At 45.4% G+C, this 15284-nt stretch overlaps 1 protein-coding gene across 1 annotated transcript in view; it reads right to left on the reverse strand.

The window, feature by feature from the left end:
- Positions 1-15284, reverse strand: part of TEKT3 (tektin 3) — a 36501-nt gene that overhangs the window by 7823 nt on the left and 13394 nt on the right. The window contains exons 4-7 of the mRNA XM_007462651.1: positions 12498-12568; positions 6311-6454; positions 4068-4290; positions 646-800 (exon numbers count right to left, since the gene is read on the reverse strand). Of these exons, the coding sequence (XP_007462713.1) occupies positions 646-800; positions 4068-4290; positions 6311-6454; positions 12498-12568 (593 nt within the window). The remainder of the gene's footprint in view (positions 1-645; positions 801-4067; positions 4291-6310; positions 6455-12497; positions 12569-15284) is intronic.

A 15284-nucleotide genomic window follows, 5' to 3' on the forward strand; every position in this document is an offset into this window, starting at 1 on the left:
GCAGGAATGAAACACCCAAAGAAGCAGATGAGAGCAACGGTGAGAGCAAGCAGATGGGGTGGGGGGAGTTGGTACCCAAAGTCCCTTTTCCGATGAGTCAGGGGCACTCGGACACACACAGCGGCCAACCTCTGTACTGTTTCCGAGACAGGGGATCTGGAAACTCCGGACACTCCAGGGAGGTGCAAAGGAGCCCAACGTCACCTTCATCCCCTGAATGAGGCTAAGTGTTAACACTATTCTTGTGTGTAGTGTTGATGTCATTTCCTTTTTGTTTTAGTTGCGGTAAAATAGACATAACACAAAATTTACCATCTCAGCTCTTAAGTTCCTGGCATTAAGTACATTCACAAACTTGGCAACCATCACCACCTTCCACCTCAAGAACTTTTCATCATCCCAAACCGAAACTCCGGGCTGTTAAACACGAACCCCGTTACTGACACTTTAAAGGAGGCTCTAGCACTGTGACCATCACTAGGCCACCCTACATCCCTGTGTGCTGGTGGAGGAGCCTTAGGAGCTCACAGCTGCCGGCAGCCTGGGGGTTTCCCCAGAGGAGCCCGAGCCGGCCCTGAGGGCGCCCCCCTCCCCATCACCGTGACCCCCACCTGGTCCTCCCCTCCTCGCCTCTCCCTTGCTCACCGCAGCTGAGCCATGTCTCTGCAGAGCTCTATGTTGGGCCTCCGCGTACGCTCATCCAGCCTGGTCTGAGCCACCTTCAGGAAGGCGCACTTGTCCTTGATGGCTTTCTTGATGGATTCGATGGTCATCTCCGTCTGGAAAATCTCCTGCAGGGTCTGTACCAGGAGAAGCAAACGCCCGAGGCTTTGGTGCCAGGCCCTCAACAGCCTGCTCCCCGACCCGTGCGTCGGTGGCCGGGCCTCCCCCTGACAGGAAGGAGGATTGTCTGAGGGCCTCCTCCCGCCAGCCCCATCCCGGGACCCGCGGTGGGAGGTGCGGCACCTGCTCCCACCCTCTGGAGAGCATCTCCTCGCGACTCAGCGTGCGAGCACTTAGGCCACAGAAATGGGCGAATGCCGCAAATCCGAGCTCGCTTTCTCCGTTTCCCTCAGATCACCAGCTGTTAGTTATTTACTGATACACATTTGCATGTGACTCCGAGAAAAGGGAGACCAGCAGCTCCAAGGGTCCCCGCTTCCCTCCCACGTCGGTGCATCCTTGCTTCTTTATCTTCCCGCTGCCTCTCCTCACTAATCTCAGAGAGGTTTTCCTGCTAGGGGAGGATGTGCCTTGAAGCAAATCAAGATCAAGCTTTGGGGTGTCTCACTTGCAAGGGAGGAGCTCTGCTAATCTGGTGACCCCAATTTTATATTCTTCTCTCCTTAAAAAAGGTCCCCCACTTACCTAAACCTGAATCCCTCCCTGGTTCGCCTTCCTCTTCTGACAAGCAAGCCCCCTTCTTGTGCTCTGGAAACCCTGCCTTCTCCTTCGCCTACGACCTTGACCTCTGCCCACCCCGTGTCTCCACACACCCCCATTAGTCCCCTCTTCTTCAGCCGCTTTCCTGTGGCCTGGAGATGCCCCCCAACCACCACCCAAATTCCTTTGAACCACCACGCTCTCATCCAATCCCCCTGGGTCCTCTCCGGCTGGTACCTTCCCAGCCTCTCCTCAAGTTCACAGCCACATGGACTCAGCAGTGGCCTTGCCTACTCCCTCCATGTGCCACCCACCTAACCTCCCAGTGGCCCCCATATCCTGTCTCTGGCCCTGGTTGCTCTGGTGAGACCACGCACTCAAAGTCAACGATGAGGCCTCTCCATAGTGTCCCTCCCCTTGAAACCCTTGCCTTGCTTACTTCTCTGGCCAACTGCTATCCTAATCCCTGATTTTGTCTCTAACTCCTTCTCCTCACTCCAGTGCAAGGTGCTGCCCTTGACCCCTTCTCTGCTACCTCCTTTCTCCCTGCAGAGACCTCCGTAGCCACACAGCTTCAGCACTTGTGAAAGCCGGGAACTCTTTCACCTGTCGGTTAAGCTCTGCCCTCTCTTCCAAGCTTTCAACCACCTGCTGAAAATCATTACACTGTTCTATCACCAAGGCCACCCTCAAGGGCTCCCCGCTCCACGAAGCCACCCCCATCTCTCACCACTGGAAGTAACTGCTCCTTCTGCTAAACAAACTGAACCTTTTATCTGTAGCTCCAAAGGGTTCTTTCTGCACTTTTCTGATGGAACTTATCATTTTCTACGTATGTGTCTTGTCTCACACAAGACACAAGATGGCAGGGTCAGTGAGTCATCATGTGTGTACACCCCAAAGCCCCTGGCACAGCACCTTGAATGTCGCTGTTATGAGTTGAATTCTATCCTCCTCAACCCCCCCAAATCCGTATGTTGAAGTCCTAACCCCCAGACCCCGGAATGTGATTGTATTTGAAGGTAGAGCCTTTAAAGAGCTAATGAAGTTCTTTAATGAGGCCATTAGTGTTGGTCCTAATCCAATCTGACTGGTGTCCTTATAGAGAGAGATTAGGAGACAGACAGGCATGGAGGGAAGAGAGCACGTGATGGTGTGGGAGAAGGCGCCTGTCTACAAGCCTAGGAGAAAGGCCTCAGGAGAAACCAACCCCACGGATAACCTGATCTCAGACTTCAGCCTCCAGGACGGGGAGAAAATAAATTTCTGTTGTTTAAGGCACCCAGTCTGTAGGGCTTTGTTAGGGCAGCCAGAGCAAACTAATACAGTAGTAAACAAAACTTTGTTGAACACAGGGACTCCTTCGTGTCAGCCTTCTATGGATAAAAGGCCTTTAGGTGGCCCCTCACTGCCCAGGGGACACCTTCCCATCAATGACTTCCACTGTCTGGCTCCACCTGCCTTTCCAAGCTTGTCTCTCTAGGGACATACATCGTCTGTGCCAGCCAGAGGGTCTCTTTACAGACCTGACTCAACCTCTGATTGGCTACACCTCCCGAGGCTTTGTTCATGATGCTGCCCAACCTGAATGCTTGCTTCTTCCTCCAAACCCCCAGAACAATTTCTGTGTTGGCCATTTGGCAACCATGATTTGTTATGTTCTATTGTTTTTCATCGTGCAGGAGCTTTTCATATTACGTGCATCTTCTTCAGAAATATAAGCGTCCTGGGACAAAAACTACATTTTATCCTTGTCTCTTCCCTTCACTGGACATAGAAGCTGTCTGACCCAACCAATGTGTATCGCCCCAAGAAGACACCATGAGAAGGAAAGGCACACTACTGCAGCCTGGGAAAACACAGCGCCCTCAGTAGGATAATACCTCCTGAGAGCAGCTGAGCCAACAGGGTAAGGTTCTTAAAAAGAGAAATGAAACCACTCAATATTCTGCAATGACCTATATTGGAAAAGAATCTGAAAAAGAATGAATATGTATACATGGATAACTGAACCACTACACCTGAAACTAACACAACATTATAAATCAACTATACCCCAGTATAAAATAAAAGTTAAATTAAGAAACAAAACCAGAAAACTATATGCAGCATAACCCACAGAAATAATAAGGACTCCGAGACCGGTACTAAAAAAAGCAAGAGCACCTTGTTTATCTTGAAACCCATGAATTCTGCCTAAATCTTTCATCTTATTGTCCTTATAAAACACTTATACTTAAAGCACTTTTAAAAAGTTCAATACGAGAAACATTTTGAACCACTTAATAGCCTCCTGTGCTTGGTTTTGTATCCAGAAAAAAAGGCCTGAAATAATTTAACAGAAAACATCCCTACCATATGTGCTACTAATAAGTTCACTTCCTAGTTACATACGGTGACGCATTGAACGCTAATCATAACATTTTTGTTTCTATTAAATACTAGGAACCTTTCATGACATAGTGCATTCTTTGTGTTCCCATTTCCAACTCATGTTGGATTCCAATTTCATGTTGACACCTAGCTACCTGGCTAAAGTAAATGGTGCACTTTGTACCAGTTTTCATTTTTCTTAGTCTGTATGGCCAGGACGTCACGTCCCTTACGGTGGAGATTTGTGGTCCCGGGGCCCCCTGCTCTATCCATCCAGGTCAGCTGCAGGGGCCTCCCAGTGCTTGGCTTACCTTTGCGAGGTGACTCTCAATCTTATTTTTAGCATCTGCAGTCTCAGCAACGCGGCTGGTGAAAGCCAGGTTCACTTTGTTGAACCGATTCCAGGTCTCGTTGGCTGTCACCACCAGGAGGTTCTGGATGTCGTCTCTTAGTTTCGCAGAGGCAGCTCGCTCCCTCTGGGAGCGAAGAATATTGTCGTGGGTAAATTTGGCCCAGGACTCGGGCACTGAGACCCTGAAGAAAAAAGAAATAGACCCAGACAATGGAAACAACGATGAATCAGCCTAGATTTTCTGTAGGCAACCGTTCATTCTGAGAAAGAAAAAAAAACCCAGATCACTTGATCCTGGTTTTACTTGCATGAAGTGTAAACATCAGAGCAAAGCTTCTTTTAAAATTTTCTTAATTGCTCCTTGTTTGAGTGCTTTCTCTCCGTAAATCCGCAGCATAAATTAAGTCCTCTGCCAATGTGCAGGGGCAGGGGGAAGGGATTGGCGAAGGGTATGTGTATGTCCATTCATTAGAAATGTGTCTCACAGGCCCCATAAGCGTTGCGAAAAAATATTCATCCTCAGGACTAATCAAAGTGGTACTAATGAAAACAACAACGTATTAACAACCCTTTGTCAGAATAACAAAGGATGAAGAGAATGATAATTTTCTGGTGAGCATGTTTAGAAAAAGATTCTCTCATCCTGCAGGTAGGAAAGTTGAATTGGTAAGGCCATGCCGGAGAGCAAATGTGTATAACCCAGAAATTCCACTTTAGAAAGTGTTTTTATTGACATCTCATTGACAGATAACATTATATTAGTTTCAGGTGTGCAACATAATGATTTGATTTATGGATACATTGCAAAATGGTCACCACAGTAAGTCTAGCTAACAACATCCACCGTCACACACAGTTACAAACCTTTTTTCTTGAATGAGAATTTTTCAGATCTACTGTCTTAGCAACTTTCAAATATGCCATAGAGTATTGTTAACCAGTCACCACGCTGTACTTTATATCCCAGGACTAAAAGGACAGAATGCTTCCTGAATTGGCACATCACCACTGCGCAAGGGTCATGCTAATCTCTCTATCAATCCACTTCAGAAATTGATCCTAAGAAAATAACCCAAAGATGTATATGTAAGGAGATTCATTTTTAGCAGTGTTCAGGCCATGATGACCAAAAATAACATCCTATCTGCTCCATACCCTGACACCCTATAAGAGACGGCTAAGAATTCATGCTGGAAATAGATGAGGCCCTTTATGGAGGACCAAGTGGTCAGAGTGTGTGTGGTTCGATCCCAGCCCACCCCACCCCCTCCACGTCCACCCCAGAAGGAGAAAAGGAAGATGCTTCCTGCTCTCCTCAAATTAAGTAAGAGGCACTTCATGGGGACCACTTAGGACCTGGGGTCTGAATCTGATTCACACCTGCAGAATCTGAATGACAAAGTTGGTACCCGTTGCTGCTCCTATTACAGAAGAGCTAAGAGGGGGTCTGCTTTGGGGTGACCAGCCCTAAAGGGAGCTTTAAAGGGAGTCCCTTTAAAAGGGGGAGGGGCCATGAGTGTGGTCATGGTTACATAGGCATAGAAATTTGTTAAAACTCATCAAAATGTATACTAACGCCAAATGCATTTTAGCATAGGTGAATTTCACCTCAATCAAGTTGATTTTTTTTTAAGGTTCTGTGCCACTATTTTCCAAAGAGGTGTGAAAGGGACAGGACCATCTTTATAAGATGGTAAAGAAAGATAACAGGGTTATCAAGATGCAGAAAGACAGGCCCTCTCGGAGGGAAAAGAGCATGAACCCAAGATCGTATCCGGGGCCTGGCAAAGAAACCACGGACGGGGCGGGTGTGAGAAAGGGTGGGAATAAAGTATATTCAACATCCAGCTGCTTTTCAGCTCGTACTTCCCAGCCCGGGCCCCCGTCCAGGGCACCCGATACATTGGTAACATTTTCTTTTCTTTGGGCTAAACTGTGTTTTCTAGGTTTTTCTGCCTCAGGCAGGTGCTATTTTCACAGTTAGAAAATCTAAACAATGAATATTCTTCTACAAAGGATTACAGCAGGATGCAAGTGTCTGCAGAACGCCGTGCTTACTGACGACCTGTCCATAGCAGGTGCCTCTTACCTTTCCGCGTCCTCCCAGGATCTCCGATTTACCTGTGCGCTGCATCCTTTTGAACGGAGAGAGAATGAATCAAGTGACGTGGAAATCACAGAGGCGGCACGCGCCCTACTCACACGGCATCCACCCGCTCCACTCCGCGGAAGCAGCTGACGCCGTCCGACGTGTTTCGCAGGTGGTGGCATTTGTCGTCGATGCGGCAAGCCGCCTGCTTGTCACTCAGGTCCTTCTCCAGCTCGTGCTGGGAAGCTCTGTTGGCTCTAAAACACAGAGGGGAGACGGAGCTTCAGGCTAAGGGAACAACGTCACAGGAGGAAGCATGACGGCCCTTCGGGGTGGGGACCCACCTCCACCCCCCATGCGCACCCGTGACTGCTCTCTGGGTCTCTCCTCCTTCCCACGATGTCCAACCTCTCCATTAAAAGCAGCTTCCCCTGGAGCTGTCCCTACATGTGGGCGATGAGAGCCCTGCCCACACTGTCCCTTCCATGGGCGTGAGACGTGCAGACACACAGAAGTTGGTATCTGGAGCTCCCCCAGGCTGGGGCCCATCTTACTAGTACCCAAGCTACTCCAGACAAGACTCCAGGCCTCATCTGTGCCCCCCTTTCCTTCAGCTACATCCTAACCCCTCTCTCCTCCACTCCTAGAGTGCAGTTCCCTGAGAAGTTAGGAGGTATTCACAGCCAGCCTCCCTCCAGCTGTAAATGACCTCACTTTGCAGTTGTGCCAGGCCTGGAGGTAGAAACCGAGGGTCAAAATGGACCTCCCCAGCAGGAGTCAGCGTGTGGAAAGAGGCCAGGAATCGGCAGCCCCCGGCCTCCCGCTCCTGCCAGAACCCTCCTGGGAAGGAAGAGGACTTGGTGAGCTCTGAGATGCCTGGCGTTCCTGCCCTGCCATGCAGAGAGAGGTCCCGGCAGGCAGCTCAGTCCCAAAGAGACAGGCCGGTGGGGCAGGCGTGGGTGACAGGTGAGCCACGTCCTGACTTGTGCCATAGTTCATTCCACATATCATTACAGAGTGCCTACTCTGTGCCAGGATGCATCACGGGCAAAGCAAACGTCTCTTCCCTAGAGGAGCTCACATCCTACAGGGGGGTGACAGGCAGTCCCCATAAGGAATAAGCAAACACTGTGGTTTGTTAGCAGAACAATGCAGAAAACAAAGCAGGAAAAAGGGGGCCAGGAATGTGAGCGATGATTCTAAATAGGATGGTCAGGGTAGGACTCTCCTCAAGCAGGTGATACCAAGACTTGCAGAGGGGGAACCAGACCTTGCTGCCCATTGGAATATGTCAGGTTTTCCTCTGAGTGGAATGAGAGACCACTGACTTACAATCTTAAAGGATCATTCTGGTGTGGGGTTAAGAACGGACTGCAGGGGACAGAGAGACCCCATGAGCAGACCGGTGAGGCTACCCAGGTGAGAGATGGTGGTGGCCTGGACCAACGGGGCGGCAGTGAAGGAGGTGAGAAATGCTCAGATTCTAGAGATGCTTTAAAGATGGAACCAGGACTTATATACACTACCAAATGTAAAATAGATGGCTAGTGGGAAGCAGCCACATAGCACAGGGAGATCAGCTCCGTGCTTTGTGGCCACCTAGAGGGGTGGGATAGGGAGGGTGGGAGGGAGACACAAGAGGGAGGGGACAAGGGGATGTATGTATACGTAGAGCTGATTCACTTGTTATACAGCAGAAACAAACACACCATTGTAAAGCAATTATACTCCAATAAAGATGTTAAAAAATAAATAAATAAAGAGCACAGGCTCTGGAGCAAAAAAAGAAAGCCAAAGTTGAGCCATTGGAATAGCAGAGGTGAGCAAATCTATGGGTGGGATGGAGGGCTGGGAGAGAAGACAGCAGGTCTTGCTTTACATTTGAGTACCCATTAAACATCCAAGCGGAGGTACCAAGTGGGTTGTTGGAATCGGGGAGAAAGGTCTGGGCTAGAAATAAAAATTGGGCAATCGCATACAGAGAGCATCTGAAAAAGCCAGAGAACTGGATGATCCTAGACATTTCTCTATTCCCGGCGCCCAAAAAAGGTCTTGGCATAGAGGAGCCACCCAGGAAAGCCCGTGTGGAACTGAAGGGGCTAATCCGCTTTAAATTGGCCCGTGCCTTCAGGTAAGTCACTTGACCTGTCAAAGCTCTTTGTTTTGTTGTTTCTAAAATGGAAATGAGGGTAGCAGCACACAGGTCATCTGCATTTTGTGAATTCTAAATCAGCGCGTGTGAAGAGGATGAAAGGAGAGGAAGCTGCATCCCTGCTGCTTCAGAGTTCAGGTTACTGCATTGAAACTCTGGGATTCTTAGGTCTTTCTCATCTGTGGCCTGGGACCAAGATGCTCCCCAGGCTTCCTCTCTTGGGCTGACACCCTTGACCTCCTCTGACCTGACCTCAGAGCCTCCTTAGGAAGGCCTTCTATCCATCCACCGTCTTAGAGCCCAAGATGGGCGAGATCTAGGCCTCCATGTTGATTTCTGATGAGATTCCATTCTCAGCTGAGATCCAAGCCCATCTCATGTTCCTTCCTTAATTGTTCCTTCAAGACAAGTGGAGCTGAAAACCTTCCTCCCATCACCTTTGCTGGACTGAGCCCAGTAACCATGTTAGAGATCCCGGCTCCCACAGACCCTGGAGAGACCACCCCAGGAAATGAGGTGGACATTTTGCCCACTGTGGATTAAACAGCAAAGGACATGGAAGACGGACGGCAGATTTTAGATTACGAAAAAAATGAGGATTAGGAACTGGACCAGAAGAAAACAGAACAATCATTGGAACCACCCTAAACTGTTTCTGCAATTTCCAGGGAGCAGAAACCAGAAATTAACAGCGGAAGTGGCAGTCGGTCACCCTTAGCCAATCCTCAGTTATCCTCACCGATTTCTGAATTAAGGAGCCCTTCCAATGACAGCTTGAGAGAGATCTCAGCCATCTGGATCTCACCGACCTTCGTAGCATCAATCTTGATGGTCAGCAGACTGAGTGAGAAGACTCACCACCTTCAGAACAACTATTCCTTTGGCTACATCACACGCTAGCCCGGACAACATCAGTACAGGCAGAATCATCATTTCCTCTGTGTGACATTCAACATTACTTCTTTCCATGGCCGTCACCAAATGAACGTTGACCTTTCTAGTCCTATAAGGCGACAGGCTCGGCCAATACTTTTTCTATGCTGACAGCCGCTATCATTGCTTCAAACCCTCCTTTGACTATTATTCTTTGCCGCCAACCCCCACTATAAATATTAAGTGCCTACTGTCTACTATTGCCAAGAGAAGAAGAATTTGTATTCTGCTAGAGGGTAGGATGGGTGAACAATTACAGCGCAATGGATGCAGTGAATGCAGTGGTGTAATCACAGCACCGAGGACCATGTACCAGGGCTGCTGAGAAACGGAGAAGGCTGAGTTTTTAAGGAGAAGTGGAAAAAAAATATCAAAGTGTGCCACAGTTCAACACTTTTCCAGCTGTAGGGCTGCACGTGTACAAGTCTACCTCTTATCAAAGAATAAAAGTCTTGTGAGTTAAAAGTAACCTTAGGTTTATTCCAGGAATGCAAGGATTCTTCAATATACGCAAATCTATCAATGTGATAAACCATATAAACAAACTGAAGGAGAAAAACCATATGATCATCTCAATAGATGCAGAGAAAGCTTTTGACAAAATTCAACACCCATTTATGATAAAAACCCTGCAGAAAGTAGGCATAGAGGGAACTTTCCTCAACATAATAAAGGCCATATATGACAAACCCACAGCCAACATCATCCTCAATGGTGAAAAACTGAAAGCATTTCCACTAAGATCAGGAACAAGACAAGGTTGCCCACTCTCACCACTCTTATTCAACATAGTTTTGGAAGTTTTAGCCACAGCAATCAGAGAAGAAAAGGAAATAAAAGGAATCCAAATCGGAAAAGAAGAAGTAAAGCTGTCACTGTTTGCAGATGACATGATACTATACATAGAGAATCCTAAAGATGCTACCAGAAAACTACTAGAGCTAATCAATGAATTTGGTAAAGTAGCAGGATACAAAATTAATGCACAGAAATCTCTGGCATTCCTATATACTAATGATGAAAAATCTGAAAGTGAAATCAAGAAAACACTCCCATTTACCATTGCAACAAAAAGAATAAAATATCTAGGAATAAACCTACCTAAGGAGACAAAAGACCTGTATGCAGAAAATTATAAGACACTGATGAAAGAAATTAAAGATGATACAAACAGATGGAGAGATATACCATGTTCTTGGATTGGAAGAATCAACATTGTGAAAATGACTCTACTACCCAAAGCAATCTATAGATTCAATGCAATCCCTATCAAACTACCACTGGCATTTTTCACAGAACTAGAACAAAAAATTTCACAATTTGTATGGAAACACAAAAGACCCCGAATAGCCAAAGCAATCTTGAGAACAAAAAATGGAGCTGGAGGAATCAGGCTGCCTGACTTCAGACTATACTACAAAGCTACAGTAATCAAGACAGTATGGTACTGGCACAAAAACAGAAAGATAGATCAATGGAATAGGATAGAAAGCCCAGAGATAAACCCATGCACATATGGACACCTTATCTTTGATAAAGGTGGCAGTAATGTACAGTAGAGAAAGGACAGCCTCTTCAATAAGCGGTACTGGGAAAACTGGACAGGTACGTGTAAAAGTATGAGATTAGATCACTCCCTAACACCATACACAAAAATAAGCTCAAAATGGATTAAAGACCTAAACGTAAGGCCAGAAACTCTCAAACTCTTAGAGGAAAACATAGGCAGAACACTCTATGACATAAATCACAGCAAGATCCTTTTTGACCCACCTCCTAGAGAAATGGAAATAAAACCAAAAATAAACAAATGGGACCTAATGAAACTTCAAAGCTTTTGCACAGCAAAGGAAACCATAAACAAGACCAAAAGACAACCCTCAGAATGGGAGAAAATATTTGCAAATGAAGCAACTGACAAAGGATTAATCTCCAAAATTTACAAGGAGCTCGTGCAGCTCAATAACAAAAAAACAAACCACCCAATCCAAAAATGGGCAGAAGACCTAAACAGACATTTCTCCAAAGAAGATATACAGACTGCCAACAAGCACATGAAAGAATGCTCAACATCATTAATCATTAGAGAAATGCAAATCAAAACTACAGTGAGATATCATCTCACACCAGTCAGAATGGCCATCACCAAAAAATCTAGAAACAATAAATGCTGGAGAGGGTGTGGAGAAAAGGGAACACTCTTGCCCTGCTGGTGGGAATGTGAATTGGTTCAGCCACTATGGAGAACAGTATGGAGGTTCCTTAAAAAACTACAAATAGAACTACCATATGACCCAGCAATCCCACTACTGGGCATATACCCTGAGAAAACCAAAATTCAAAAAGAGTCACGTACCAAAATGTTCATTGCAGCTCTATTTACAATAGCCCGGAGGTGGAAACAACCTAAGTGCCCGTGAATGGATAAAGAAGATGTGGCACATATATATAATGGGATATTACTCAGCCATAAAAAGAAACGAAATTGAGCTATTTGTAATGAGGTGGATAGACCTAGAGTCTGTCATACAGAGTGAAGTAAGTCAGAAAGAGAAAGACAAATACCGTATGCTAACACATATATATGGAATTTAAGAAAAAAATGTCATGAAGAACCTAGGGGTAAGACAGGAATAAAGACACAGACCTACTGGAGAACGGACTTGAGGATATGGGGAGGGGGAAGGGTGAGCTGTGATAGGGCGAGAGAGAGACATGGACATATATACACTAACAAACGTAAGGTAGATAGCTAGTGGGAAGCAGCCGCATAACACAGGGATATCAGCTCGGTGCTTTGTGACCGCCTGGAAGGGTGGGATAGGGAGGGTGGGAGGGAGGGAGACGCAAGAGGGAAGAGATATGGGAACATATGTATACGTATAACTGATTCACTTTGTTATAAAGCAGAAACTAACACACCATTGTAAAGCAATTATACCCCAATAAAGATGTTAAAAAAAAAGTAACCTTAGCCACACTTCAAGGTAGGATAAAAATCCTTTCTGAAGCATTGCAAAAATTATTTCTTTAAATAAAAATTTAAAGTAAGTACCCCAAGTACCCATTTTACCTTCTAAATAAAAACGTGTATGTGCGTGCGGATGTGTGTCCATGTATAAGAAATCCTTACATAAGAAGCTAAGAGAAATCTGATTGGGAAGCGTGGAAGTGCAGTTTCATGATAGAGTTTCTAGAGAGGGTAGAGCTCTTACGCCAGTTGGGCAATGGCCTTGTCCAAATGCAGCTTCATCCTTTCTTGACAACACAGAATAATATCAACCTCCTACTCAAGTGAAAAAAAAAAAAAAGGCACATTAACGTTTTGATATTGAACATAACGTTCAGAGTCAACAACGTAACAAAACATTGAGGAAGGAAAACTGTTTCTGGGAAAATCGTGAAGTAAAACAAGAAAAGAATTTTATACCCACTTATTTACCTATACGCCCCCTTGATATTGCTGTCTTAATAGAAGACTGAGATTCACCCTTCACAGGGCTTTAGGGAAATATATTATGGAACAAGTTGGGACAGGGGTAAAATTTTAGGAGTTTTCTTTATTTTTTATCTCTGGTCTTTAATTGAATCAGTCAATCAATCAATCAAATTCTGGTGATACACAAGGTTGAATTTAATGCATGGCTTCTTCTATACTAAGTATTCTTCCAAGAAAAGTGAATCTGGAAGGGAAAAGGACAGCCTAAAAGGCAGTTCTCTCAGGCAGTGCATGTGACCTCCAAAAGACCCAGCTTTTCGTTCCAAACGGAGGCCAACCTCCACCCTAGGAGGCCAGCTCTCCCCTTGTCCTGCCTCTGCCCTGTAGCCCAGCTGCTATACTCGTATAAAATCTGCGCTATCCATGCCACTCTGCGTGACCACGCACATGGCATTTTGATGCTGCTAGGAGGTATATACTGTTACACGTATAGCAGAGATTTTGTAGATTTTGTGTGGTAGCAGAGATTTTTTAAATAAATATTTACTTCCCTCTGAAATTCATAGTCACATTACAAAATTTAGGAACCTGAAATAGCACCTAGAAGACATTTAAAAAGTGCACATAACCATCGCTACCACTTTTTCAAGTGAAAAGTGATCATACCATCATACTGAACACTGAACATGAAATTTGAACACTTTCCCATGACATAAAACTATATACTGTGATGAACAAGCTCAAAAATATTTAGACACCACCAAAGGGGATGCCTTTTTTCAAGGTTTTGACAAGTACAACCAAATTGCCCTTCAGAAAAGTTGTACCCATTTACAACAATAAATGAGTGTGAGTTTCCTCACCTCGCACAGCCAGTAGACACTATGATTCCTCTCAATCTTTGCCAACATGAAAGACCACCCCCCAATAAAAGCACACGTGTTCAGATTTGCAGGTTAATATTATGACTCGGTATTTGTTTGTGATTTGACTTTCTTCTCTTGTGAACCACCTGTTCATGTGCTTGTCTACCTTTTCTGTTATGTTTTTCTTATTTATAAATATTCTTGTACTTAAAATTCAACCCTTTCCCATTATATGACACAGATATATATTTATATTTTTTTACCAGTTTAGCTCTTGCCTTTATATTTTGTGTGTGTTGTTTTTGATATATAGACACTTATGGTTTCTATGACATCAAACTGTCAAATGTCCCCTTTGGGTTTCTGCCTTTGTTCATTTGATCTGAGAGGCCTCTTCACTCCAATGTTAGTTATTACTCAACTATATAGTCTTCTTATTCTTTTATTGTTTAATTGGTTAACGTAAAAATATTATGCCTAGAGTTTATTTCAGTGACAACCCTCCTGCCTGATTCTTTGATACTCTGAATGACTGGAGTAAATGAAAAACTAAATTCCCATGACATGTTATCAAGTCCCCCTGCCCTTACAGGCAGCAAGGATTTCTCACACATTCTCACTGTAGGTTGTGCGTGTCTTTGATTTTTGTTGTTGTTCGGTCTTCATCTTTCTCTATAGCTTGGGGGGTGTGTGTGTGTGTGTGTGTGTGTGTGTGTGTGTGTGTGTGGCCATTTCATGGAGGTGTTGGCAAAGAATACATGGAATACTGCTTAGAAAATACCACTGTGTGGCCATTCATGGAGGTGTTGGCAAAGAATACATGGAATACTGCTTAGAAAATACCACTTAAAACCCAAAATCCCAATGAGTTTTTATGCTATGTGTACACAATTCACACAGAGGGAATTCCTGGAACTTTCACTGGAAAAAATTACGTTTAATGAGACTCTTGCTATAAAAAAACCCTTCAACACTAATTTTTATATTTGAATTTAAATAGTGTCATATGGTGTACATCGTGGTTGGAAGCAGAAGGCTTCCTTGGAATAGGGAATGCCTGAAACCAAGGACTTTTGTAACTGTCCCCAATGCTAACTTACCTACTAATCCGCACTCACACATGGGGCTGGTCTGAAAACGCCTCCATGAAGTGACTGCAGGGCAAGGGCCTTATTCCCTCAATCGCCCGTGAGAAGAAAGTTTGCCGGAAGGTGGTGGGTACAGACAGAGGGCAGAAGTGTGAGAAGAGCCCAGATGTAATCAGACCGATAGCTGCCACCTGACACCCAGGGAAGTGAGGGTCATGGCAGAAAACCCAAGAACCACACACTAGGAGCCTGGCAAGTGGTGCCACCCCTTCTGGATCCTGAACTTGGGGAGGAAAAATAGACCCCAAGAATAAAAGGGTGGCAGTAACTTCTCTGAGTTTCTCAGAGTCTCAGTGGCCAAAATGAATACATTGTGGCTTAAGATGGAAAGAGAACAAGGAATCATAACCAAGCACTTGAAGAACCTTGAATTAATCCTACTATCTGAGCAGGCGAAACCTTTGCAAAGCATCTCTTACGGTTCTCCTCTTGGGAGCTGTGGTCTTGGGATGGGGTGGCGGAGCGTGGAGGTAGAATAGAGACTTCACAGCCTTTGGTGTGCCCTCACCTCAAGCAACCCCCCCCCCCCCCCCCGTGTGGCCCCCCCCC

The sequence above is a fragment of the Lipotes vexillifer genome, unplaced genomic scaffold, assembly GCF_000442215.2.
Source record: "Lipotes vexillifer unplaced genomic scaffold, Lipotes_vexillifer_v1.1 scaffold982, whole genome shotgun sequence".
Taxonomy (NCBI): Eukaryota; Metazoa; Chordata; class Mammalia; order Artiodactyla; family Lipotidae; genus Lipotes; species Lipotes vexillifer.